Source organism: Colletotrichum fructicola (genome assembly GCF_000319635.2).
Source record: "Colletotrichum fructicola Nara gc5 chromosome Unknown KSG_Nara_v1_contig01, whole genome shotgun sequence".
Taxonomy (NCBI): Eukaryota; Fungi; Ascomycota; class Sordariomycetes; order Glomerellales; family Glomerellaceae; genus Colletotrichum; species Colletotrichum fructicola.
This window is the reverse complement of record NW_027094051.1, coordinates 4,454,071-4,480,937: the sequence shown is the minus strand read 5'-3', so window position 1 is coordinate 4,480,937 and position 26,867 is coordinate 4,454,071. Positions and strand designations below refer to the sequence as shown.

General features: G+C 53.7%; 7 protein-coding genes across 7 annotated transcripts; 3 read left to right on the top strand and 4 right to left on the bottom strand.

Moving 5' to 3' along the window:
• Positions 1–39: 39 nt before the first annotated feature.
• CGGC5_v001252 (Clustered mitochondria protein-like protein) lies at positions 40–4,077 on the bottom strand (the record flags this gene model as incomplete). Its single annotated transcript, XM_032037058.1, has 3 exons — positions 40–3,777; positions 3,840–3,982; positions 4,047–4,077. 3 exons carry the CDS (start codon positions 4,075–4,077, stop codon positions 40–42), a joined length of 3,912 nt encoding a protein of 1,303 aa, XP_031884337.1.
• Positions 4,078–6,447: 2,370 nt separating this feature from the next.
• Positions 6,448–7,503, top strand: CGGC5_v001251 (uncharacterized protein; the record flags this gene model as incomplete). The annotated part of the gene is made up of 1 exon (XM_032037059.1): positions 6,448–7,503. The coding sequence occupies one exon, from the start codon at positions 6,448–6,450 to the stop codon at positions 7,501–7,503; it is 1,056 nt and encodes a 351-aa protein (XP_031884340.1).
• A 5,322-nt stretch (positions 7,504–12,825) lies between these two features.
• Positions 12,826–14,752, top strand: freB-9 (Ferric/cupric reductase transmembrane component B; the record flags this gene model as incomplete). The annotated part of the gene is made up of 3 exons (XM_032037060.1): positions 12,826–13,293; positions 13,416–13,637; positions 13,691–14,752. The coding sequence occupies 3 exons, from the start codon at positions 12,826–12,828 to the stop codon at positions 14,750–14,752; spliced, it is 1,752 nt and encodes a 583-aa protein (XP_031884339.1).
• Positions 14,753–15,579: 827 nt separating this feature from the next.
• Positions 15,580–16,061, top strand: YPEL1 (Protein yippee-like 1; the record flags this gene model as incomplete). Its single annotated transcript, XM_032037061.1, has 2 exons — positions 15,580–15,678; positions 15,828–16,061. 2 exons carry the CDS (start codon positions 15,580–15,582, stop codon positions 16,059–16,061), a joined length of 333 nt encoding a protein of 110 aa, XP_031884344.1.
• A 478-nt stretch (positions 16,062–16,539) lies between these two features.
• CGGC5_v001248 (Uncharacterized protein) lies at positions 16,540–17,878 on the bottom strand (the record flags this gene model as incomplete). Its single annotated transcript, XM_066150801.1, has 2 exons — positions 16,540–16,807; positions 16,863–17,878. The coding sequence occupies 2 exons, from the start codon at positions 17,876–17,878 to the stop codon at positions 16,540–16,542; spliced, it is 1,284 nt and encodes a 427-aa protein (XP_066009821.1).
• A 1,282-nt stretch (positions 17,879–19,160) lies between these two features.
• CGGC5_v001247 (uncharacterized protein) lies at positions 19,161–20,213 on the bottom strand (the record flags this gene model as incomplete). The annotated part of the gene is made up of 1 exon (XM_032037064.1): positions 19,161–20,213. One exon carries the CDS (start codon positions 20,211–20,213, stop codon positions 19,161–19,163), a length of 1,053 nt encoding a protein of 350 aa, XP_031884170.1.
• Positions 20,214–22,619: 2,406 nt separating this feature from the next.
• Positions 22,620–24,053, bottom strand: ybdR-1 (putative zinc-type alcohol dehydrogenase-like protein YbdR; the record flags this gene model as incomplete). Its single annotated transcript, XM_032037066.1, has 7 exons — positions 22,620–22,716; positions 22,801–22,893; positions 22,948–22,976; positions 23,033–23,594; positions 23,657–23,803; positions 23,865–23,919; positions 23,972–24,053. 7 exons carry the CDS (start codon positions 24,051–24,053, stop codon positions 22,620–22,622), a joined length of 1,065 nt encoding a protein of 354 aa, XP_031884199.1.
• Positions 24,054–26,867: the final 2,814 nt, after the last annotated feature.

Genomic DNA, 26,867 nt, shown 5'->3' with positions numbered 1-26,867 from the left:
CAGCCAAAAGCGTGCACACGTTTCTCTTTTGTTCGCGATTTACTTAGAGGCCTTGCCTCTTCTCTTCGGGTTACCCCTGCTCGGCCTTCCTTTTGAGGACTTCGCCTGCTGGTCGGTGCCCTCGATGAACTTGATGAGTTCGTCGATGCTGCGCGAGTCCATTTGCGAGGAACCGCCCAGACGAGAGTTTTGCGTGGTAGACACGCGAGGAGCGGGTGCGGATGCCTCGTAAGGAGACCCCTTGGGCGTGAAGCGTATGCCGGCACGGAGACGGCGTGCCTGAGCATCCTTCGCGTGCTTGGCAAGAGCAACGGCGTTCTGTGTCAACTGCTCAAGCCAGCTCTCTGCCTCCTTTGTGTTTTTGTCATCAGGGCCGAGCTCACTGAGGAAGATGTTGTAAGACTCGCGCATGCGGTTGACGGCGGCCTTGGAGTCCTGGTCCAGCGCAAGAGCCTGAGCGAGCTGGAACAGAAGAGTGGCAGCATTGATGGACTGCTTGCCGAAAACCTGCTCACAAATGCGAAGGGACTCCTCGAACCACAGCCTTGACTCATGGTAGGACTTGAGGTGTTGCAGCATGACAGCCCCATTGTTGATAGTAGTGATAGAGTCAGGATGGTCAGCGCCGTAGATGATCTTCCAAAGCTTCAACGCATGCTTGGCGTAAACCAAAGCGGCGTCGCTATCGCCAGCCTGGTGCAGGAAGAGACTCAAGTTGAGGTAATTGAGGAGAGTCTCGGCGGAGTCGACACCGACCGTCCTCTCAGAGACGACAATGGCCTTTCTTGCGAGCTCAACTGCGGCCTCCTTCTCTTCCAGTTGGTAGTACAGCATGGAGAGGGTGTTGTAGACGCGAGCGACCTCGGGATGAAGAATTCCATAAATCTGCTCATGAAGGGATAATGACTCCAGAAGAAGCTCTTGGCCAAGCTTGCGCTGGCCCTGCATGATGGAAATACGGCCAGCCTCCAGAGCTTCTTCGGCAAGAGCGCTTCGCGGGCACGAGTGCTTGACCACTGGCACGAAATTGACGATATCGTCAGCGGTGAAGGCGGTGGCGGGAGGCGGCGGGCTCGAGGAGGTAGGCGAAACATCCTTGGGCGCCTTCTTCTTCTTCTTGTTTTTGCTCTCGCCGTTGGCCCCATTTGTAGAGGTGCCGTTGGTAGCAGGAGCTGGAACGGCCTGCTCAATGGGCCTGCTGGTGAAGTTATATTCCTTTGCCTGCAGCTGAAAGCCAAGCTTCAGGGAAATTTCACGCAAGAGCTGGAGGGGCTTGAATTTAGTAAACCACTCGGCGTCCAGACGGTATCTGAATCTCTTGAAGGTTTGTTCCTCGATACTGGTACGGATGGTCTCGGGCGTGGCCTTCTCGAACGACAAGTCGGCATCTGAGTACAGAGACCTCAGAGTTGAGTCGATTTCAGCCGGGGGGTTGGGGTTCAATTGGGACCCCAAAAGGCAGTTGAGGAGGTGGGAAATGCAAGCCGATGTGAAAGGTGCGGGCAGATGTCTGAGATATGTGGCAGCGACGTGCTTGAATGACCGAGCGATCATGTCCTGGATGCAAATGTCTTCCAGGCACTGAAGGCGAGGATCCGAGGCGAGAGTTGCAACCTTGCCGGTGTATCTGATGTTGATGCCCCTCTTGTGCAAGAGACGGCCAAGAGACTGACCATCCATGGGGAAGCTAATCTCGCAGTCGGTAAGCTCACGAATGAGGTCGGAAATGACCTGCTCTCGAAGATACTTGCAGGCGAGGCGGACATCCTCTTCATCCTGCTCCATCTCAGCCTTCTCCGCATCGGTCTTAGGGACCTGGCCGCTAAAGACATCGGGGTTCAGGGAAAACTGGAACTTCGAAAGGTCAATGTGGTCTTTCGACTCCTTTGACTCGTTCAATGCCTCTGCCTCCTTGTTGTTTTCAGGCTTCCCGGGTTTAACAGGGTCCTTGGCGGATTTGGACTCTGCTTCGCTTTCGCTTTCATTCTCACTCTCCTCACTGTCATCACTTCCGTCGCTCTCGTCCTCGGTCTTGGCTTGTTGAGATTTCTTAGACTCGGCAGGGGCTTCCTTTGTCGCGTCCTTAGCCTTGTCGCGCTGGGCAAGCTCCTCGTCGACCCAGGCTTTCATCTTCTTTCTGCCGTACGACTCAACCAATTCGGGGCGGAGGACCGCCATACGATGAGGATAGTCATCGAAGCCCTCCTCATTCTCCTCAAGCCAATCGATATCCAGAGGCGTCACGCGATACAAGTCCAGAACGTACTTTCTTCCGTCTGTGCCCATCAAGCCCTTGGTCTCGACGCTGGCCTCCAGGTCGACACGCTTGCCATCCTTGTCCCAGACAGCATGCTTTTTGACCCTGAGAGCGCGCGACAGCTTTTCGAAAACAGACACGAATCGCTCGTCAGACGCGACAACATCTTTGCCGTCAACAGCGCCATAGTCGATTTGGTTTTCGCCAGGGTCCCTCTGCTTGAAAATGCCAGGCACGATACTCTGACCAACGATGCGTTTACCAAGGTAATCGACAACGACCGTAGCAGGTGTGAAGAGGCCATCGATGTCCAGCTGGTTCACCAGCCTGACACCAGCCACGTCCTTGCCAGTTGCAACACGGGCAGCCTCATCGCCTCCCTCGGAAGTGAATGTGCCCACGCCATCGGCACCAAAGGAGAAGAAGACATTGTTGTAGACAAAGATCTGAGCATCCTTGCATTCCGTGGGATTCAGGGGGGCGACCTCTCCGCGAGCAACCAAGACCGCACCTCGAGTTGCAGCGTCGTTGTAGTCAGCGAAAAGTTTGGACATGAGACGCTCACGGAAAACTCTGTCTTGGACGGTCTCTTTCGGCAGCTCTCTCGCTGACTGGAATTCTTCATTCCAGTCTCGCAAAGTGTCCGTGTTATCGGCACCTGCAATCAAGTATGTTTCTTGGGAACGTGTGGGGTCGGCAGAATGGGCGCATAGTGGGGAAGACGCCGAAGGTACGATCCATGGCGCCGAGGGAATGGCATTGGTGATTTGGAATGTCGCCAATGGGTCCTTAAGGCTATTGAACTCCTGGAATTTCAAGAAAGAGGCCGAGAAAGATGGTGAAATGAGGTCAAGTAGATTCAGCAGTGAGTGAGCCGACTGGCCTTTAGGGGCAGGTCGAGGAAAGGGATCGAACTTCTGGTTGGAGGACTTGTTGACGAAGAAGCCGCCAACGTGAGCTGTGATCTGGTGCTGCTCGCCCTCATTGGTCGTGGCCACAAGGTACAAGAGGTGGCCTCGTTGCTTGAGGTGAGGGGGCGGGGGGTTCCAGGCCGACAAAGAGATAGACTTGATAGTCTTCGGAGCTTCTTCCTCGGGTGCTGGGGGAAGCAGAGTGGAAAGCGGAACCGGCGCACCAAAGGTGTACTCATTTTTAGTGGCATCATCCTTGGCGGCTTGGGAATGGACCTGTTCTGCATTGGACTGCTCTTCCGACGGGGGCTCGACGGTATCGAGAAGAGACAGGCCCGGGAGAACACCTTGGACAGCATCGGTACGGTCTCCGGCGGCGCCAATGAGCTCTCTAATTCGAACAAGATGTATGCGAGCCTCCTTCTCGGTGTAAGGCTCCTCGACCAGCGTGACCTCAGGGTCCTCGCTCAAGCCTTGTATATCCGAGATAGGAAGGAAGTCGTTGATGCGTTCGCCTCGATGTTCCAAGTGGAAGCAGGTGTACTGGAACGCCACGGGCAAGTCGATGATGGACTGCCGAACTTCATGGACCTGCTCTTGAGGAGAGACCTGCAGCGGAACAGGCAATCAGCGACGTGTACTTGCGAATGGGCATGTGCCAGGCGGCTAACCGTGATCTGCATCTGACCGGGTTCGTGAGGGAGCTTGATGGTAAGATTGATCAATGCTTCCAGGCCTTGGTCGACCTCAGCGCCCTCGGGCTGAGCCTCGAACTGGCCCTCGGCGGGAAGCTCAGGCTCATTTGTGGCATTATCTGGGTAGATGGCTTGTATTTAGCTTGGACTCAATCAAGAAGCAAGCGCTGTAATGGACAATACCTTTGCCTGTGGGTTGATCGGAGTGTGACATTTGTACTTCTCTTGTGCACAACAACTTGATTCCTTGTTTTGAGAAGACAGTCTTCCTCGAGTGTTTGGTTGCGGCCGGAGAAGTAAGACCTTGGGGAAGAGAGGGGTTGAAATCCAACAATCGCACAACCCACCAAAACAACACGATGGGTGAGAAGCGTCAGTACCTTGGATTCACTCGACTCCAAGTGAGGGGGGGGAGAAAGAAAAAAGGACAGAGGCCTGAAAAGGTAAGTGTTCCAACCCAAACGACCAAGTTGGATTTTGCGGGTGTGTGGAGTGAACAAGAGCGTTTCCTGCGAAGAAGAAAAAATTCGCTTGTAGAGAAAAAAAAAAAGTCGTGACGGCAATGCACCGGGCCGGCGTATTGGAGCTACGTTCGGTTTTTTCGGGGGAGAGGGAGCACCGTGCCGCTCCAGCTCCACCTCAGCTCCAGCACCAGCCGCGGTGGGCTGGGTATCGGCGTCGTTCTAGGGCGGCTCTTAGGTAATACAGTGTACCTAGGTAGGAAAGGCACACGCGAGCTGGAAGCTCAGGTCGGCTGATGTGACCCACTTCAGGAGCCGTTGTTACCTAGGTGCCGGTACCTTAAGTCATCTTGTTTACTTAGCGTCAAAGTAAATATTGAGGTGTGAGAAACGACGAATCAAACAGTGAACGGACTACAACGTGACCTCGTTCGACCAGCATCAACTATTCAAATTTTTTTATCAGACTCTGAGCTCTGTCTTTCCCATTGTCATCCTTTTTGTTTGCCCAACTTATTCTCACAGTCTGGTATCTCTTGGGGAACAGATCGTCCCAGGTTTGCTTCACCATCGTGGACCACCGCGGAGACCATTTGCTTCATCTTAACCGCTTGCAGCATTCAACAGCGTCGCAGAGCACTGGTTAGGGGACTTAGACTCTATTCATTAGTCTTTGACATACTTCTTGGGCAGACAGTTCATCCAAGTTTGCCATCGGCATGGCGCGTAACGAAGCTTTCGACAAACAAAAAGCTGTCTCTGGCGGGCCCTCGAACGATGATCGAGATTGTTGCGGGCTCCCAAATACGGCATGGACTGCTTCAAGATGCAGGCGGCTCTTGCGGCCGTTGAACTCTCGCATCATTGCTTTACGGAAGATCTCCGACACGGAAAACCCAGCTTGGAATGAGGGATCCTGCCGAGCCGGAATCGCCCAAGCAAACCCGCAGCCTCCAGCCAAGAAAACGAAGATCGGCATCGCAACCAAATCAGGTGATGTGAGCAGACGCCCGCAACGTACATATTCGAGGAAAGCGTCCCCAACGCTGAGGACTGGCACAGCAGCCACACAATCATCATCGAAGGCATCGATACGGGCCGCCAGTTACTCACGCCAAAATCCTCAGTCTACTGTGCCGAACGTACCAACCCCAGTTCTACGGAAAGTGACATATCATGAGCTTGGTGCAACCATTCCCACCACATCTATACACGAAGGGACAGCAACCGCCTACGTGGCGCCAAGATTTGAGAGAAAGGGACGATTGGACTCAGCTCTGAGTCAAATGGAACGACTGAGACACAGTTGTTCACTTTCCAAGTATCAACTATATGAGGGGATTCTCCACGATCTGGATGTACTGCTTCGTGCAACCCCGACCGGCAAGCCGTTGGTTCATAAGAAGTCACTTTTGGCAATGAGCATGCGGAAGGTTCCGTCTCGCGCGGCAGAAATTGATGCTTGGGAGAAGCTCGAGGCAGAAGCTCGTGGGCCAGTTTCCTCAGTCAAGAAAAGCAGTTATTCGCTTCTTGTATATGACGAGTTGGAAGCCTTGGGCGGCGCTGATCACGGATGGGGCCCCCTAGGGCTGTTGTTGAGGGCTCACGCAATCTTCCTCTTGCGAGGGGCCATTGACGACGGCATCCTTGACGAAGAATTCACTCGCATTCTCATCCATCACTGTAAAAAGGTTGGGTGCTATCAAGAATCTGGAGATATCATGGAGGCCTTCCTAGGACGTCGCTTCACCAAGGCTCGGAGAGACGGTGATGGATACGACAACACTGGCCAAAGTGACGGTTTGATGACGATGTCCGACCTCGCGACCAACGCCAACATCATGCCGTACTTGCTTCAATCTACATCATTGTTACTGTTTCATGGCCACCTCCACGGGAATACACTATCGACACAGGCACTGGGCTCGCTATGGACAGCGTCTGCATCGTCTATGCTAGACGAGCAGACGAATCCTTCGGCCATTCATTTTGCATCGGTGGGACTTGGATCGCTGTCCCTCTGTGCATTTGGTAGACGTAGGGGACGGAAGGCGAGTGGCTGTAGCACACGCGAGGATGCTGCGAAGCTGACTTTAACGGGCGTGCTCGGAGCTCTATCAGCCATGGCCATGATATCACGAAGAGTTGGGACTGCGACGCGCGTGGACGGAACCACTCGTCGGGTTTCCCACGTAATCCAAGAAGCCCTGGCTTTTGTGACGAGCAAAGGAGGTGGAGGCGATGCATTGTATCCTTTGCTGCTGACCAGCTACCTCGCCTCGGGTTCCCTCACGACAGCCAAGAACAAGGCAAAATCAGCATTGAAGAACATATGGGCAGCCGACTGTCAATCGCATCGATCCAACGACCAAACCGACAAGCAATACGGCCAACTTCACGATATGACCATTGCCCTCACGTGCTCGGCAGCTCACTGCTGCGGCAAAGCAACTGCTGGGCCATCCAGCAGTCAGTACTTTGCGGCGATTTGCAAGCTCGTCGACGAGCTGCATATCCCTCAACTTGCCACGCTGAGCAGCGACGGCGCTTTCCCACTGGCACAGAAAACTGATGACCTGCGTGATCTTGTTTTTGCAGAAGCCCTGATGGGTGCATCATCAGAACAGGACACAATACCGGAATCTCTAGGCGCAAGGGCTGCTGCTTTCGCTGGCTTCAGATGGGAGGAGGGCATCAGCGAGTGGATCGCTCTGAGTCCAGCTGCGAAGCCACGGACTGCTGTTGGGCTTGCCGCTGTCCTGCCCCGTCGGAGCAGTCGGGATCGCAGTGCGAGTGAGAAAATCCCAGCAGCCCGGGTAGAGACGCATGTGCCAATGGCTGCGACGGGGCTGAATGACAGATGTAGGCTTTCCATCGCTACGGACGACGTTATGACCAAGCCTGGCAAATTTGACGAGCGCCGTGGGGGACGGCGCCGAGCCGAGAAGAGAAAGGCCCCGGACGAGCCATTTGAGGATGACAAAGTGGAAAGACCGCGAGTGCTGGGTCAGGAGAACTGCGAGGGCGAGTCCCAGTTAGGCAAGCTGGCTGTCAAGGCCCGGGGAGGTAGCCGGCGTCCGGTCCGGCGCGGCGAGACAGGCGGTCGCAGGGTTCTGACAGAGTTGACTATCACGAGCAACATGACTGGCCACGGTGATGATGATGAACTAGGATTGTAATGAGCACAGCAACAAGTAAATTGAAAGCATTGTTTTTGGCCAGGCGGAATGGTCGGTGGAATTCAGAACGTCCGTCAGTTCATGTTTCATTACCTTGTCCATGTGGAGGTGAGATGCATTGGTCGACAGGGGTGTCTACTTCTAAGTTCTGTTTAATCCATAGGCTCTTCCCCTTCCTTCCACATGGCCATGTCTTCTTCCTGCTCCGAACCCATGCTTGTTCCTGCGGCGCCCGCGTGGATATGCAATGGTTCTTGTGGATGGATCAGAGGATGGAACGATCCTCGCCAGGCGCCCTCAAGATCACGTATTTCGAAAATACAGCCCGACCCTTCAAGGCCGAGCGAGGCACCTGTAACGAGCAAACGGTTATCTCGGCGAGCGTCCCGGTAGCCCAACAGTAGAAGATGTGGATGGACGTCCCAGTGAATGGCGTGAAGCAGGAAAGGACGGATTGAATCGTTCAGACGACGGGGCGATGTGATGCGTTCCTCGTCTGGGCGGGCTGCCATCGCCTATGCCCTGGGCCGAAAAGATGGTGATTGTTAATCACATTGGCGACATATTCGGGACGAGAAACACGCGCACCGACAAGATCTCGACTACCAATTGGCGAGGAGCGGAGCCTGTCCGGTGTATCACTCTGGTCCCGATCGGTATGGTGAATGCCAATTGCTTCAGAATGAGATGAGACGGAGTGGCATTCGTGTATGGTGTGCGTGGACATGAACAACTCGTCCCGACAACAAGCCACAAGCTGGAGCGTCGTAAGACCGCTTCTAGATGTTCATCATGTTGACTGCAGTTGACCAAGATGGCATGCAGTGAGACAAGGCCTTATGCAGCAAGCGAGGGTTCGGGCCTGGGGAAAAGGCTAGCGGCAGGGTAACGACGGTGGTGTCCCAGCTAACGCTGGGCGGTAGGGATATTGACTACGTCGGCCGCATCCAACCACTGGGCAGATCATCAGATGCTACCGTTCTCGACAATCCGAGAGGTAAGTCCTGGCCAACTACGACGCTGCACTTTAATTGCAATGTATCCCATGCATTTAACGAATCGGCCGCATCCGCGACCGGACCTGCGACCGCCAAAAAAAGAAAAAACTTGATAAAAAAAAACCCAACATATCTTCGATGGTGAGCATTTTGGGGCCTTGGAGGGGTTGAGGCGACAGGCGGACGGACGACCGATGTGTGCTCGCAGACTCTAGAGAAATTCGCCATTACCATGCGCGGCATAGGCGACAAGGAAGACACGTCGTTCAGCGCCGCCACGAGTGCACGTCGTTGTCGTCTCAGAATGCGATCCAATGGCAATGGCACTGCGGGTGATTTGCAGCCAAGATGACCAGCCAATCTGCAGGTCCCCCGTGCGGTCGTCACTAGTCCTGCTCGTCCATTCCCGACTCCTCGAGTCAACGGCCAAGCGCATACCATGCGTAGTTACCTTAGTCCTGCTGGCGGCACCGCCCGAGTCAAGGCCCGCGCGCGGCGATGTCCCGAGAAACATGGGACCGTTCCGAGTTGACTTGACTTGTCCCATATCTTCCCGTCTTAAATCCGTGGGTGAAAACGGAAGTCATGAAACGTCTTCATCTCAAAGTAGGAAAAGAAAAAGACAGAATTCGGCGTCTCATGACACTCGCGTTTTGTTTGTGATCTGCGCGACCGACGGCCACATCCTCCCAAGACCACCCTCTGCATCTAAAGCGAGGCGCCTGAGCAAGAAAGAAGTCGATACGGACATTGGGAAATGCAGGCGACTGCATATACGGATACATCCGATATTCAATCAACTGTCGTGTACGGTTTACTGGTGACTGACAGGCTTTTTGTATGACGACGGCATAGTTCCCGTTTGTAGTCGGCGAGAACCCTGTAACGAGGAGAGGTGCAAATCCGATGGTGCGGCTGACAGACAGACAGATTGATGGTGGGCTCGCATCAGCCCCAACGGGCTGCAATCGATTATGGGTAACCGTATTGGCTTCCGACGAGAGGCTTCTTTCTGGTATGGCTATACGCATCAACCCCCACCATTCCGCCGTTTCCCAGACAGCACCCCAGACATAAGAAGTCACAGGCGGACAAGTCCAGCCGAAAGAGACATCGGGTCTGGTTGCTTTCGCGCCAGCGGCAAGGGGGGATTGGCTTCTTGTTTTGGGGGACTCGATGGGACTATGACGACGCTGTGCAGTTTGATGGTGTCAGGAGACCGGATGAAAAAGATTAGACGCAAGAAAGGGTGTGTTTCTGGCTGAGTCTCTGTGTCGCGGTGTGAGACTGACGGATTCCAGATGCATACCCTACGCAGTAAGTACAGCAGCAGAGTTTGGCGCTGCTGTACCTTGGCCTTGGCTCTGGGGTCGACGGAATTGTTCGATGGCTTGGAGATCCGATATTGTCGGGGGCTTTGTCGGCTGATCCTTCCCTGACAAGTCCGAGACGCACATGGGGTGACACAAACGGATGTGTTGGCTCGTCCGCAATCACAATCTGCAAGACCGCAAGATTGGCGCAAGACGTAGATTCCATTGGAAGGCCGGTCGTCGTTTGGCCGTTTGACTATCCGCTGTGAAGGTCCAGTCATGGCATCCCGCACCCCAGCGGCCCCTCATTTCATGGCCCGTTGTGCTAAGATACCTTGTGTACTCAGGTGCCTGAGGTACTCCTTAAAGGTACCTAGATACCTCAGCCTAAGGTGAGCCTGCCTTAAGGTAGGGCATAGGTGGCAGAGATAGCCCGGTGCCCGTACCTACACATGGGAAGGTACCTACGGATAGGTATCTAAGGCACCTAGCCGCAGAAGCGGCTTGTTTCAGAGGCTTAGAGACTCCACTTCCCCGCCACCTCCCAGAACGCCAACGGCGGCGCACCAGCGCTCGCTCAGTCCAGCACAGTTGCTCGGCCGGTTTGTGGTATGTTCGCGTCTCTGCATCTCGACGAACTCGACATGACGATGTATAATGAGGATATTCGGGTAGCATGGACGAATTTTGACACGCGGCCAAGACCCATCGCCACCGCAACTGATAAGATTGAGTGAGGGGATGGGAACTCAGCTGGCATTCGTAGACTTCGGATGTTCCGCCGTCACTCTTGTGCGGGCCCGCCCAATGGCCGGTCGCTGGCCGGTCTGCGGTTGAAGTTGCAGTCTGACTGCGTGGTTGCGTGGTTGCGTCGTGTGGTTAATTTGTCCAGCGCTGCCCCTGAATCAGAGTCAGATATGGCACCAGCTGCAAGGTACGGATTTATCTTTGGCCAATCACCTCTGCAACCGCCGGCCTTGGCCAGGGGTCGATGGGGTGGCGCCGCGCCACGCTCTGCGCCGTGTCCAATGACAGCTTCCATATTTACAGGTACCTACCTTAAGCAACATGCAAAATTACCTTACACCACACCTGAGGTGAGGTGCCTGTGTGCAAGGCACCTCGCCTCACCTTAGGTATTCTGGCTCCGACCTGCTTCTCCTGGCAACCTGGTTCTTCGTTCAGGTAGGACGAAAACCCTATGAGATGCTTGCTGCGTCAGGCAAAAAGACGGACCAAAAAAAGCAACGAAATGGCAGAGAAAAGAAAACCTATAGGGGAGAGCGAAAAACAAGGTCTGATCCAGGTATAGTGCTGAGCCTTGGCCCTTGTCGCTCCTGAGCGTTCCCCTGCGTCTTCGCTCCTTGATCTACCTACTATGTACTATGTATGCAGTACGTAGCGTAGTGTCCGCATACGGCGTCGAAAAGACTTTCTTGGTCCCTGCCGTCCTCCTTGCCCCTCGCTGATGTCCTTTCGCCTCTGTCGCCCACCCACATGCTGGTCCTTGCTCCTGCTCATCGTCCTGCCCGAACCCAACCATGCAAACCTTGCTGGGGCCAGTCGTCCTCGTTCACGCTCGTGCCATGCCATCCCGTCCTCGCAAATCCAATCCCTCCCTCCCATCTCGACCGACAAGGGGCGACGTGTGTCGTGTGTCGTGTGTCGTGTGTCTTGTCATCGTTGGCCTTTGCATTGCAGTGCCGCCGTCAACCAGGAACGACTGTCACAGTTGCAACCTCATTGTGTGTGAGTGTATACGGCGCAGTCCTGGCATAAACGCGGTGAGTGAGCCAACTGCCGTCCGGCTCCTGCGAACAAATTCGGGCGCCCTTGCCGAGCACCCTGTCAAGCCTTGCGCTGCCATGCGTCGCCCTGCAGGGGCCGCGAACGCGCCTCGTCTCGACTTAACTTGCGTCATGAGGACGGTCGTCTCCTTAGGGACCTGGAGCCGGTGAACCAGGCCAGCTGCCGGCCGGACGCCTCAATAACGAATGACTGTTCTCCATGGACCCGACCATTTACAAGGTAAGTAAGTACTCTGCAGTACTACTGTGTACGAATAGGGCAGCAACAGTAAGTTACAAGGCAGGTGGGTGCAGGCAAGGTGATCCCCTTCCATCTATCTGGGGATGCCCACATCAGTGGATCCGGGATCCTCTCTTGCAGTGTAAAAATGGTGTTTTAGTCGTTGTCGACTAGGGTCTTCGTATCAGCTCGCACACCTCTCCACTTGCCTATACCGTACATAGTACACCCCTTCGGCAACTACTGAAGGGCTTTGCTTGCCGTTCCTTGCCTTTGCAGTAGATGGTGGTAGCCCAGTGTCTGTCGCTCTGTGAGTGCGCGTCGATTTCGGCCTACCTTAGCAGTCAGACCCCCCACCCCCCCGGGCCGCGACAAAAAAAAAAAAAAAGGACGGCGTCCGGTCTGCTTTTGCTACTTACATCACCGTTCCTGCGCTCACTTGCCATCTCGTTACTTCATTTTCTGTTCTTCTTCTCTCTCCCTACACGGCTCACCCGCTAGCTCGATCACGAGTAAATTTTCTTCTTGTCCTTCCCTTTCCCTCACCCTTCTCACGCCTGGGCTCGTGACGTCGATTATCAAGACGTCCTTTTTCTTTCTTCTTTTCCCAGCCTGCTGTCATTTTGGCCCCCTTGCATTGACTGCACCTTTCGACGTTACTTTTCCTAAGGCTATTGTCAGGAAGTACCCATCGTACCGGTTTCGATATATTTCCGACCACCAAACAAACGATCAACGTATTGTCTACTCGGGTTTTAACGTCCACGACTCCTTCGCCACTACCCACGGTTTCTTGTCTTCTCTGACACAACGTACCAACTTGCGACGTCCTTCGATTCTCCGATATCTGCCTGCGATCTTGCTGGACAACGACTGACCGATATTGGACTGGAAAGACGACGTCGCAACGACTACGAATCGACGACTTCCTCACTCTTGGACTTTGTGTGTCATCAATTTCCCCGCCAACTGAATCCGTCGACATGGCTGGCGGCGGCGGCACCCAGTCGCCCGAGGCTCAACAGGCAGCCATTAACGCTGCTCTGGAAAACAAGGCCCTTTCTAACTACCTGTACTATATCATCGCCTGTACCTCGGCTGCCGTCATCATCTGGAGAGTTTGGACAGTCATCGTTAAATACGTACGTACTGTCGCCTGCCTCAACAACGACAACCAACGGTACTTCGTCGAAACCGATTCCAAGTTCGCCTGGATCAAGAGAAATGTTCTCTATGCCCCCATTTTCAGCAAGCGCCACAACCGCGAAATTCAGATGAGCAGCGCCATCAACGTTGGCACCTTGCCCAGTCGTCTGCAGCTGCTGTTCCTCGCCGGCTACCTAGGCACCAATATTGCCTTCTGCGTCATCAACATTCCCTTCGCTGGCTCATTTGCTGCTGCGGCTAGCCAGCTTCGGAACAGGACCGGGACCCTCGCTGTCGTTAACATGGTGCGTGCTGATTCTCATGGTCTGTCCCGGGTATTTGGGCGGAACGGGGTGAGGGTGTGTTTGCTTGCTTGCTTGCAGGCAAACACAAATTTATCCGCTGAAGACATGCTGACTAAATGTAGATTCCCTTGTTCTTGATGGCTGGACGCAACAACCCCCTGATCAAACTGCTTGGCATCTCATTTGACACCTTCAATCTGCTGCACCGTTGGTTCGGTCGCATCGTCATTCTGGAGGCCGTGACCCATACCCTAGCCTGGTGGGCCAACAAGGCTCAGACTTCCAGCTGGGAGTCTGGCTGGCAGTCCATCATCGCCGTTCCTTTCTTACTCTTCGGCTTTGTCGTAAGTGGAATAGCCTCAGAGGCGTGTTACATGAGGAACTGACAGTGAAACAGGCAACCTGTGCTTTTGTCGCCCTTGGCATTCAGGCATCTAGCCCTATCCGCCATGCCTTTTACGAGACGTTCAAGCTGCTGCACATTCTGCTGGCTATCGCTGCGGTCGTTGGAACTTGGTATCACCTGCAGATGAAGGCTCTGCCTCAACTGAAGTACCTGTGGCCTGTTGTCATCTTCTGGGCCGGCGATCGGGTTTGGCGCGCTGCCCGTGTCTTCTACGGCAACGTGGGCCATGGAGGGAGCAAGGCACTTGTTGAAGCACTCCCTGGCAATGCATGCCGTGTGACCGTCACGATGGCCCGCCCCTGGACCTTCGGTCCAGGCCAGCATGCTTACATGTACCTGCCTTCCCTGAGTTGGTGGCAGTCACATCCGTTCTCCGTGGCTTGGGCCGAAGAGGCTGAGGATCCCCAAGCCGAGAAGATGTCCCTCAACCGCCAGGATATCCTGGCCATGCGCAAAACCACCATGTCCTTCATCATCCGCGCTCGTACTGGAATGACCGACACACTCTACCGCAAGGCCGCAGCATGCCCCGATGGCCGCATGACAACGTCTTGCATGATTGAAGGGCCCTACGGCGGTCTCCACGGCATGCGCTCATATGGCACTGTCATGCTGTTTGCTGGTGGTGTTGGAATCACTCACCAGGTTCCCCACGTACGTGACCTCGTTGCCGGCTACGCAAACGGAACGGTCGCTGCTCGGAAGGTGGTTCTCGTCTGGATTATCCAGAGCCCCGAACATCTCGAGTGGATTCGTCCTTGGATGACAGAAATCCTGGCTATGGAGAAGCGCCGTGACATTCTCCGTATCATGCTTTTTGTCAGCCGCCCTCGTTCAACCAAGGAGATTCACAGCCCGTCGGCCACTGTGCAAATGTTTCCTGGCCGCCCCAACATCGAGACGCTCATCCGGGCTGAGCAGGAATCCCAGATCGGCACTATGGGTATCAGCGTGTGTGGCCCAGGTGCCCTCAGCGACGAGGTCCGCCGCGCTGTCCGCGATCGCCAGCATGATACCGCCATTGACTTCAACGAAGAGGCCTTCTCGTGGTAGAAGGAGAAATATGATTGTGCAAACCTCTAGTATCACAATTGAGAATCAACAACGAACAAGAGGAACCTGCCCAAAGCAAGAGATGTCAGGCCATACAGACAGCCCAAGTCTGAGACGACAAAGATCCGAGCCAGGCGGGAAAGGCTCAGCTGGATCCTGTTCAATGTACATATAGGGAGCTCTCAACCGAAGGCTGTGTAGATACGCGATTGTATGTAGGGTAGTTCAGAAGAGAGACGGCATTGAGCCGCTAGATATGTCACCAAACTCATCTTACTTCAGTGCTGGCAAGCGTTATTTGTGCTGGAGAGCCTATGTGGGAAGTTGGTGATGAGGTAACAACTGCACCCCAAGCGTGAATCAGGGTGCACTGCTTTGACCACCTAGCTTCAGCACATGGCGCCTGCCTGAGGGTGCACTTGCCAACAAAATAGGTACACTGGGTACATGCATCCTTTCTTGTCTTATCCTTATCCATCCCCACCTGACTAGGCACCTTACCCAGTTTGGTTCCTTGCCTTCCGTCTATCCCTTCCTCTCCATCGCAATCCCTCCCCCGCATCCTTCTCTTCCAAGCCTGTCTGCGCCGTCAGCTAACCTGCTCGAAACTTGCCTATTCTCACATTACCTCCATTGTGGTCTGGAGCATATTGAGTTGTTTCCTCGCCCCTTCACCACAGCAGATTGCAAGGCATTCTCTTGAACACTGGCAACCCTCAGAAGGGCTTGTCACTGGGGATTCGGCAACACTGACGGCACTTGTGGCAAGCTTACTACACCAAGTTTCCCCAGCCTCCCATCGCCATCGCAGAGGGAGGCTTCATACAATGGGCTTGGCGTACAACACATATTTGAACAGCAGCAAGGTCTATGGCTGCAAGACGTGCAAAGCACATCTTTCAAATCATGAAGATATCATCAGCCGGGTATGTGCGACTTCCCTGCCCGACATGGTGTAGAGACGGTGACGGGCGTGATGAAGGCAGCCATGTAGGAGGATCAACAGGACCCATCCCCCTCCCCTCTGATCTTTTTGAGCCAGCCTGCGCTAACCGCCAAATGTTCATATGACCAGAACTTCCGAGGCCAGCATGGGAAAGCCTACCTCTTCAATACCGTCGTCAACATCGAGACGGGCGAGCCGAGCGAGCGAAACATGACGACTGGACGCCACATTGTGCGCGATATAACTTGCAAGCAGTGCAAGGAGACTGTTGGCTGGAAGTACGACAAGGCATACGAGGCGACTGAAAAATACAAGGAGGGCAAGTTCATCCTCGAGGCTGAGCTGCTTTGCAACGTCACCTAACCGCCACCTTATGATATCTGCCTTGATCGGTATGTTCTACAGTTGAGCCATGCGGGTCTTTTCTTTCTTTCTTTCTCATCAAGGGGGCTTTGGAGTTTGTATGACATGCTGCATTTGGGTGGCGTTTGAGGTTTTCGGAGATGACTCTTCTCGGGCGCCTGCCAGCTATTAGCTCTCGCGTCAAAGGCCGCATGCCTGGCGTCACTTCTACACGCGTGGGATCATACATCAGGCGAAATACACTAGTCACTTTTCCTCTCAAACTGTGTGACATTTACGTACATTCTTTCTTTCGTAGTTCACTCAATACAGATGATGCCCTAACGCCACGAAGCTATGCCCAGGGCCCCTGTCTATCACCTACATCGCCACTGTTTTGCATCTAGACATCGGACCAAAACCCCCCACTATCTTGTAGTAAATGTAGTTGCGGTGCCGTACACAAAATATGTGAATGAGACATATTGTACAGGCAAGCCTACTGGTGTTCGATAGGGTCTTCCGGTAACAACTCCTCTACCTCTTCTTCCGGGACGAGGAACTTGAAAGGGGGCTGGACGATGCCGTTAAAGAGGAACGTAAAGTAGACGAGGAGGGCGAAACCAGCGACTTGCAGCCACTTGAATGTCTCCCAGTGCAAGCCGAGAGAGACGATCCAGATGAAGAGCGTTCTGCAAGTGTCGATGGTGGATCTGGAAGTAGCGGAGACACTCCTCGTAACGGACAGCCCGAAGAAGTTGAATCCACTTGATCGCGATGATGTTAGTAGCTGCCGATACTGCATGGTAAGAAGAAGCTTACCCGATACTGATCATGATCAGGATGCTGGACACACCGATGGCTCGATTCTCTGTGAGCTGCCTCCAGCCTTCAACCATGTCAAAGTACCCATTATGACCAGCGTCAGTGCGACCGATGGCGAGGTGCAGGACAATCATGCCAATGACTGTAACGATGAAGCCGAATAGACCCTCCCAACCGACAACCCTGATGGGTTCTATGGCTGATCTTTCGAGGATCCACTCCTCTAGCACAAATTGGGTCGCTGTGAATATCTGGGCTCCAGCAATCAACAACACACCGATGACAGAGAGCAGTGCGTTGGACATCGGAGCACCTTCGTCCTCGGCACTCTGTGTGTTCTTGTCCTCGTGATAGATGGCGCCGGCCAGGCCGACGATGGCAACACCGAAAACAACACCCACAAGAGATAACCACTGGAAGAGATAGAGATGTCTGCGAAGGAAGATGACACTGAACAGCCCAACAAAGAGAACAAGAGCGCCGCGAGTCATTTGGTAGATCGAGGCAACAACGAGGAGCAGGCCAATATTCATCAATGTTGTCCCAAGAATGTCGCAGACAGCAGGGAGTGCCAGCAAGAGGATACGAGGACCGCGGAGGATGGCGCCGTTGCCTTCGTCGCTCGGCGGCTTCGGTCTCCCATCAGAGTTCGCAACAAGTGCAGTGTTCGCGTCGTCCGTGTCGTTGGTATTTACAGCTTCGTATCCCTCGCGAGATGCTCCAGGACCGAATCGGCGATAGAGGTTCATTAGCCCTACTACCAACCAACAGCCCATCTCACCAACAAACATCTGCGCCGTTTGGAGGACCGGCTGGTTAAAGTAGGATCGCTTTGAAGGGTCTTTGGAGTCGCAGTTTGCGACACATTGCATATCCTGAGGAGGAGTGTTAGCTTTCAGGCAAGGATCAACTTTGGGGGATGGACCTGCCTGATATTTGGTAAGAAGGGTATTGCAAACACCCGTCAATAGCATCATAGCTACGAGAAACGGGACGAGAGCCCGCGATGCCATTTTGGATCACTTGAAAGAAGCGTGCCCAGGATAAGCTTCGGTATGACGGCAAATGAGGTGCGGCAGATGCGCAGAGGGAGCGGAGGCTGATGTCAAGCGAGACGGGGGAAAATTTGGCTGCTGGTTATCAACGGCGAAGGTGAACAACCGGCTCTCAATGTTGGTCGAGGTCAGGATCCTGATGTCAAGGTAGGTTGGTAGCTGACAAACTGAAGGTTGGACGGGGACCGGAATGGTTGCACAGCCTCTGCGAATCCCAGGGCGCGGACGATTGAGCAAGAGGTCGTGTCAAACTGGCGCCGTCGGGACACGGATGTGGAACGCGGAGTGCAGGTGAACAGGGAACCTAATCGTACCCTTCAGGTTCCTTCCTGGGTGCCTTATCTTATGATGGCAATGGACATACGGATAATGAGCATACGCCGTAGGAACCAACCTCCGGCGTATTCATCAGGGAAGGTGTCTGGTAAAGGTACCTCAACGCAGGTACCTTACCTGGGGACCCTCGGGCACCTGACCCTTAGTGCCGGTGCCTCAAGGTAACCTAACGCTTATCAGGGCAGGCTGGATCCCCACAGCCGTTGTCGCAGCATGAACCCGTGGACCTCCCATGTGACCCAAGGTAGGTGTTTGCATCGGATGTTCTGAAGAAGGCGTGAAGATGGAGAGATCGCACTTTCTATTGTATTCATGAATCCAATGCCTGACATTCTAGGAAAGTCAGCAAGCCTGGTATTTCTCATCTGTGATCGTGCCTTGGAAGGGAGCTTAGCTAGCTCTTATCCGTATCCAGTCTCGGTACTATTGTTCACTTCCATTGCCTAGACTTTCTTGTTAAGCAGTAGTCAGTCGTCTTGTATTGCATGCGTTACATATTCATTCGGCATTCGCACATGAGGCTTAGACAAAGCTGCAAACCGACATTGGCAGTGGTTAGCTCCGACATAAATCCCGGCGCATCCAAGATGATGTTTCGTGCCACCAGACCATCCCGACGTGAGTGCTTAATGACTGGAGTTTTCAGTTCCTGGCGGCTCTTGGCACGAGCAGTGATATGATCCAAGTACCCTGTCCCATGTACGAAGAAGTCGAGACTAACACTCATGACCCACAATCTGACGCACAATCCCACCGCGTTGTCACCAGGCTTGGGATGCGTCGCACTCAGTATCTTTTGATGATATTCAAACAGATATTCTTACTTTATTTTAGCAGCATTACTGAATATTGTATTTGTGCTTTTTACGTGGCACTGGAGGAAGACTACGACCAACTACCACATTTACTTTTTCTCCTTGGGAGGCTTATCCCTGATGTTGTTGTAATGTTGAATGCCTAACTCCTTGTCCCTCGCCAGCCGTTCTTGATCATCTTTACTCACTGGGACGCCCTCAATGCTCTTCACCTTTTTGCTCTCGTGGAACATCATCAGACCACCCGTAGCAGCGGCGATGCAGGCCAGAGCGACGAACAAGCCCGTGGCCCAGCTGGGCCGATTGTAACGGTTCATACCCCACATGAAACCCGATAGAACGCATTGCAGAAACGTATTCCACACATTGAACCAGATAACAAAGTCCATCTTCCATATGGCGGTGGGTGGCGCTCTGACACCTGTTAATGGGGGGTTTGGGATTGCTTTCTCGGGATGTGGAATATGCAGAAGTGGCCGGTCGTCCGAGAGTTGGATTACTGTTTCCGGCCCAACGTTGACCGGGAGCTTTTCGGAGCCTGGAAGTCGAAACCAACCGCGGTGTATGCCGGCCAGGCGGCAAAGTGCCTCTGGTTTGCGGAGGACGCGGTATTGAAGAAGGAAGTACAGATCGCGAAACCTCCAAGGTGCCAGTCCAAAACCAGTGACGCAAAACAAAGCGTTGACGATCTGTGAGTCCCATTCGACCCACTTACGACGTGGGGAGTTGATGTCGTTGCATGTTGGGTAGCACATGGCTGGCGACGCATTGCAAAGTAAAAGGAACAACATGCCGCCCCATGCAACGACGTTCAGACCATAAAGAACAACGAAGAAGCCGATCGGTGTCCACGTGTAATTCCATAAAGCCTTCGCACCTATTCGCAAAGATTGTTTCCAGTTGTGCTTGGGAGGGAAGTGATATCCATTATCGTAGGGTTCGTACAGATCCTTCTCGGCGGTGGCGACAGTCGCCTGAGCTGCATTTGTAGGGATTCTCTCTGTGCCTTCGATACCGTGCTTCTTATTGTCATCGGCATGCTTTTGGACTTCGGAAGATGCCTTTGAATCTGTTGTTGACTGGTCTAAAGGAACGTTCCTCTCTTTCTCGCCGATGTTCAGCGACGACGCTGGTTGGGACATGTCTGTCTTGAACGGGTATCGGTTCGTGGGTCAAATTCGTGGTCAACTTAAGCAGGACCTCGCGACGAGGTCAACTCTTGCTCTGATTTCGCGATGGGCGAAACTATCCTGTGGCGTGTCTACCGCTCGGAACAAGTCGATATTTCGGTATATGAGGAGGTGTCGTACTGGAGTTGGGGTGGTGACGATGGTGGTGCCGCGATAGATGGACCAAGCTGGAGTAGAGGAAACCACCGGTGCAGAAAGGTAGAAAATAAAGCACGGGATAGGTAGGGAGGGTATCTGGGATAATGTGGTGCGACGGCAATTGACAAAACAAAGGCTTGGCTTGGGGTTTTATTGAGGAAGGAGAAAGAAGGGTATATCTCCAGGCTGAACATGAAAGAGTTATCGTGCGGAACAATTTGGCAAAGCGTCGCGAAGCGTCTGGTCTCTGAGGCAAAGCTCAAGAGTTTGTGGAGCCGGGCTGAGCGAGAGCGAGAAAGGGGCGGAGGGGACGGGCCTCAAGCGGTGGCGCTGTGGCAGTTCATGGCACTTTGGTTTTTATGATGAGGTGGTGCCCTGGGCGTACAATGCAGGCCGTTCTAGATTGGCCCATGCGGCGGAAACGACGTGCCCAAGCACCAGCTTTGCAGGGACTGGCAGCCAGCAAATAGCCGTCGCATGTCTGGTCAGTTACGTCAATACGCGTACGTGATGCGACACTCAGAATGCTCCGAGAGCCCGCCCGCTATCCCGCTACAGAAAGTGAACTGCGCGGTGAGGTCAGGCATCCTCTTCAAACATTTCAGCGGCCGCTGGTTGGTCTAGAGCCTGACCATTACGTAGCGTTGCAAGGAAGGCTATGCCACCTAAAGCCGTAGACGCTTCCAAGTTTGCTTTTTTCTCTTGTCTTTTCTACATTGCTCCTTCTTTGTTTCTATGTACCCCCCGTTTTCCTTCCTCTCTAGGGTTTCTGTGATTTCGGAGTTTCGAATTTTAGTCAATCAACACGTAAACATTGCATCTCTCAGACAACATGCCAACCCCCCGATCAATTGTACTCAGTTTACAGATATAAAGGGCCATTTAACAAACGCATCGCTTGCGCCAGACACTGAAGAGTAGCCATTGGCAGGCACCGTTGAGGCTCCTTCGGAAAGTCTTTCATGCAGGTCAGATTGAAGCCCTCGTTGGTCGAGTACTCAATCAGCGTGCGCCAGTGGCCCTTGCCTAAGCTTGCCTTTGCACGTTGTCTCATCTTCCCAGTGCCCCCGACGGAAAAGCGGCTGAAAACGATGACTGGCCTGCCAAAATCTATGTACGCACCCAAGCGCCGCGGTTCACTACCTATGCGGCAATGCAGCTAGGCAGGTCTAGGCCGGTTGAGCCGAGACTCCTGCCCTCGTAGCTCCGAATGGAACTGGACATCGAAGGTAAAAGCACGGGGTAAAAACAAGAAGAAGAAAAAAGAAAAAATCTTGCGCGATGGTATCTGTCTACTATTGGTTAGGGCTTGGAAGGGGGGCGAGCCTTCAAGTCCATATTGTTACCAAAGATCATCGAAAAATCGCCGCGGTACATGCATACCTTATAGTTTGCGGTCTACTAAGTTTTGTATGCGATTATTGGTGGATACTACTGCAACCAAACAACCCACAACGGGCTGAGAACCTTGAGAACTCTTCAGAGTACAATTCATCAGTCATCGTTGTTTACTTGGCCTCATTTCTGATCGCGTTCAACTCCATTCCGACAGAAGCCCATCCACGACGCTTGGCCCATCACGGGCTGTACCTCAGTATGGCTGTTGAACAACATCTTCTCGACTTGACCGCTCTGGTGCTCAGCAACCTCACGGACCAACATGACTGGACTGAAGTGCAACTTCACGATGATGGTCGACCTCGCCCACGACCTGTCATCACCGGTCTCCCGCCGACCAGGCTTTATATCCATCCCGACGAGCAAATTGAGATCCTGGAGAAAGAACAAGTCACAGGAAAACGTCCCAGCCAAGCGCCAGAGTTTGAGTGGGTTCTACCGGTTCATTTGAGCGAACAGTGGACGTTATCCTCGTTCGCAACCATTTTTGATTCCATCGATGCCCTACCTCGCATGGCTCACTCGGCAAATATTTCAGATGCAGCCTCGGGCAGAGACTGGCGTGGTGCAGGTCGCCGAAAGAGATTGTTGCTTGCCGTCGTTCACGATGACTCGACCGTCTCCTACTATCTCATGCACGAAGGCATCGTGAAGCCTAGGCAAAACTAAAGACTTGCACCGCACCCAACCCGACTTTTGTTTCCTTCTCCCGGCATTCTATTCTGTCCATTCCAACCCAGCTTGGCAGCGGTAGATTGGTGACACCCAAGGACCTACCGAAGTGGCACCATTGCCGGTAACTCAACGGCTCGAGCGACCTGGTCACGGCGTGAAGATTACCTTCTGGACCTTCATCTGGTCGAATAGCGCATATCCCTCGACAGCATCGCGCAAAGGCATGATGCGGTCGAACATGAATCTGGCCACGGTCAGATTGCGAAGCTAGGATGACGCTCTTGCCCTGCAAGGCTTGTCGGACAAACACAGCACAATCTTGACCTACCCAACTTTGTCTTGCTTCTTCTCCAGCAAGGCGAGAGCCTCTGGGAAGATGGATCGCACGGGGCAGCGCCCCATCTGGACTCGCAGGTTCTTGCTTTCGAAGGCATCAGCGCATATGCGGGTTCACTGTCGGGTTGACTATACTTACCTATACGCCTCATCTCCGTTCCACGGTATCTGCGTCTCCGATCAGCACGCCATACAGTATGTGTCGTGTGATATCGGCTACTCACCTCAGCGTTGTGGACGCCAATGCTGCTGATCACGCCAAATGGTCTAACCACATCGTATGCCGTCCTCAGTGCAGGGGAGAGGCCCACAACCTCGATGACAACATCAGCTCCACGACCCTCCGTCACCTCCTTGATCCGCTTCTCCATTCCGGCACGGTCTGTCATGAAGTTCAAGGGCTCCGCGCCCAAGTTTTTGGCCAACTCCAGGCGACTGTCGACACTGTCAATGGCAAAAAGATGCTTGGGACGATACTCGAGGGCGGCAATAATGGCACAAAGACCGACTGGGCCGCAACCGATCACAACAGCAGTAGCATCCAGCCTCTCCTTATCCTTTAGCATGGCGAAGCCACTCTTCGCACCGAAGAAACCAGTCGGGAAAATGTCGGCCATCAGGATTAATGCCTTATCGGAAATGGTGCCTGGGGCCTTCATGGAGGTGCCATCGGCGTGAGGGACACGCACATATTCGGCCTGTCCGCCATCGAGAGCGGGACAACCAAACAACTTACTGTTGACGCAACGGGATGAGTAGCCTTTGTCGCAGTAGAAGCACTTCATGCTGGGCAAGAGAGGTTCTATCAGTTCCGAAGTCCACGGGTGGAAAGGGTTGTCAGAACTGACCAAGAGGCCGTGAAAGGAGTCACCACCCGGTCACCAATTTCGAGTGAAGATACACCAGGGCCCTTTTCCACAACTGTGCCAGTAAACTCGTGGCCCATGATGAATCCGGTATCGGACGGCTGGTGGCCGCGGAAGACATGCAGTTCCCTAGGGCGCTGTCAGTTGAATGGTGAAAGCGCAATGCTGATTGAGGCGCAGAGCGTCTTACGAGCCACACAACGCCGTCATCTGCACTTTGACGATTACATCCTCCTCATGTTGGACTATCGGGTTGTCAATATTGACTAGCCGGCGGTTTGAAACCACTGTACTGACTGGTGGGAATCGGCCGTCGCTCGACAGAAACATTCTTGGGGCCGTTGAAAACGACAGCGAGCATGGAACCGGCAGCTGACATTGCGGGGTCGGAAATGGATGGAGCAGATCGATACGTCAGGGAGAGCGGGCTTCACCATGAGACGAGAATGTCGGGCTGATCAAGAGTATGCCAAATTATAGCAATAACGAATGAGTAACTGAGCCGAGGCTGTTGGCCAATTTGATGGTTATTAGAATGGTGCGTGGCGTGTTGCAGTTCTCCCCTCCACGTTGCAGTTCGCCTCGGCTCCGTTATCGCACCCGGTAGTAGGGCATCACTGTGCAAAAGCGGACTCTGCGCACAGTCTTTTCTGTACTATCTCGAGAAACCCAGCCATGATGAACTCAAATGACCGGCGCCAGGGAGACTAAGGTATCAACACAGAAATTGCGAGACTGAGGCAGCAAGGTCAGATCAAGTGCAAGCCGTGTGAGTCTGCTGATGAACAGAGCAGGGAAAGACTGTGGCATAGGACGGGCGTTGTTCACGTATAGAGACTTGGCAGGAGTTTGCTAATATTGGCCGATAAGCCATTATACATACCGCAGAAGACATCGCTAATGACCTCTCTTACGCATGAGAATATGGCATGGTATTCTATGATATAGTGCAGGAAACGAGTAAGGTCACAAGTTGAGGCTCATCTCATATTAATGAGGGGGAAAGACCGGCTGTTAAGTCGAGGTAACCTTGACAGGCAATGAGAAGAGGAGGGGAAGAGACATAGTATTGGGCCTGTGCTTACCTAAGGCAAAAATGGACAGATACTGATTCCACGAACCCGAGGCTGGCAGCCGTCGTTCCGCTGAAGAAATCCCCGTCTGGGGTAAGGCAGCAGGCAGGTAAGGTGAAGTAGTCCGGGGTGAGATTGTGCGCGATCGAACGGCGTCCTGGGTGGGCACGACCGAGACTGAGACCGCGTGCCTGAGCCAGCCCAGTTCAACGGACTTGGCGGTGAGGCGCAAAGCCGGCGGTCGTCTCCTCCTGTGCCAGCTCTTGTCTAGTAAGGTGGTTCAAAAGTTGCGAGAGGGCTCCCAGGTGCGGCGCGGCGGACCTTGATACCTGGATGAGGCTTCCCCCCCTTCCTCCCCCTTTAAACCGAACGAGGGATTGCATCTAATTAAACAAAAACGCGGGGTGATGCCGAAATTTGGTATCGAGTTTGGCCTGGCCTGGTCAGTCCAGCAGTGAGTGAGCACTCTCCCTACCTGCGCTGAATTATAGTAACATTGGATCCAACCGCTCCTCAACGTGGAGACGGAACAAAAACGGAGAGCCCTTGGTCTGTGGGCGACTGTGCCCAGAGCAGAGCGCGTGCTCCGTCCGTACCTAGGTATATTATCTTATTTTCTGTGTGCTCTGGAACCTGGCACTGCGGCACGTCAACACCGTGACTCGTCCAGCTCGCAGGAGGCCAACCCCAGGCTCGGAGAGACGACCGGGGTCTGTTTCTTGGCTTTTTGGTGCTATCCAATGAAGCGACGATAGACAGGCTCCCCCTTGGATGATCCGCCTGATGGATTGAGGCTTAGAGGCTTAGCGGCTCGAGTGCATGGGCTCATCGCGGGCAGCGGCGGGTCTGCGGTGGATCTTCCTGGCTGTCAGCATCGCAATTGGACGGACGCGGCAAAAGCGGCCAATCACAGAACAAAAGAAATCTTCTGCTCCTACCCTGCATTGGCCCTTGGACCTTGGCCCGTCACTGTTGGAGAGAGGGACGGGTGGGGAAATGGGGGAGGGAAGGAGGGGGAGAAAGAGAGACAGGAAAAGAGATGGAGGGGGCGGTGGTGATGGCTCCCACGGATACTGTCCTTGTGGTGCATGTAAGGTAGATCAGGTATATCTTCGTGCTGTGCCGAAGCTACTTGACTTTAGGGACTTCACAAACTTCATGGTGCCCGTCAGCCAGTCGAGGGACTGTGGTAAGTAACTATCGCCAATCATGGGTAGCCAGCAACGGTGCACATATAAGGTAGCTACAGTATCGGCACCTACATTACAGCTTGGCAGACAAGGCATCAAACAGAGTTTGCGCCAATGTCCTACTATGCAGTAGATGTTATGATTATGGGCAAGTCTGTCGTGATTGGCACTTGCCTACCTTACCTTAGGTATGGCAACGCCAGGCTTGGCCTACAGGCAGTACCTACGAGTACCTCGGCAAATCCCTGTCTTCAGCCTCCACTTCCATCCCGTTTTCCATCCAGTGCTTTGGGTGCGGCTATTTGGCACCGACGCCAGCTCCAGCTCCAGCTCCAACTCCAGCTCTAGCAGCACCACCATTAATTACTTCTTCACTTCAGGTACGAAGTATCCCATATTCCGCGCAGGAGACTTCCCCTCACTGCGCCCTCGCTGCCAATCCTCATTCTATTCTATTCCATTCCACCCCGAAGACAGCACGGCAGGATGCCGCGCACTGCGACAGCATGGCAGCTACCTACCAGGTAACCAAGCCCTAAGGTTCCATCCCATCTTGCCTTCCCCGCTCCAAGACGAGCATGAATATGGGCATGAGCATATTTCAATCAGGGACCCAAGGATCCAGCCAATTGCGCAGGCGTAGGGGTGCGACGCTTGCTCCTTCTTGGGCACCCTACCATTTCGCCAGCTACCTATCTAGCACTCTCTCAAGGTAGTGCCGCTTGCTCCTGGCTGAAAGTTGTGATTGGTACCATTGCATAAGGAGCCAGATGACGGACAGAACGACCTGCCATGTATCCGTTCCATAAGCCGGGCTTTCCTTTTCGACTGGATTTAGAGGGGTGGAGGACAAAAGCAGCGAGGCAGGGCGGGCGGCTGGTGAGGCAAGGCAAGGTAACGTAGGGCAGAGGAAGGATGGCGAGGCATGGA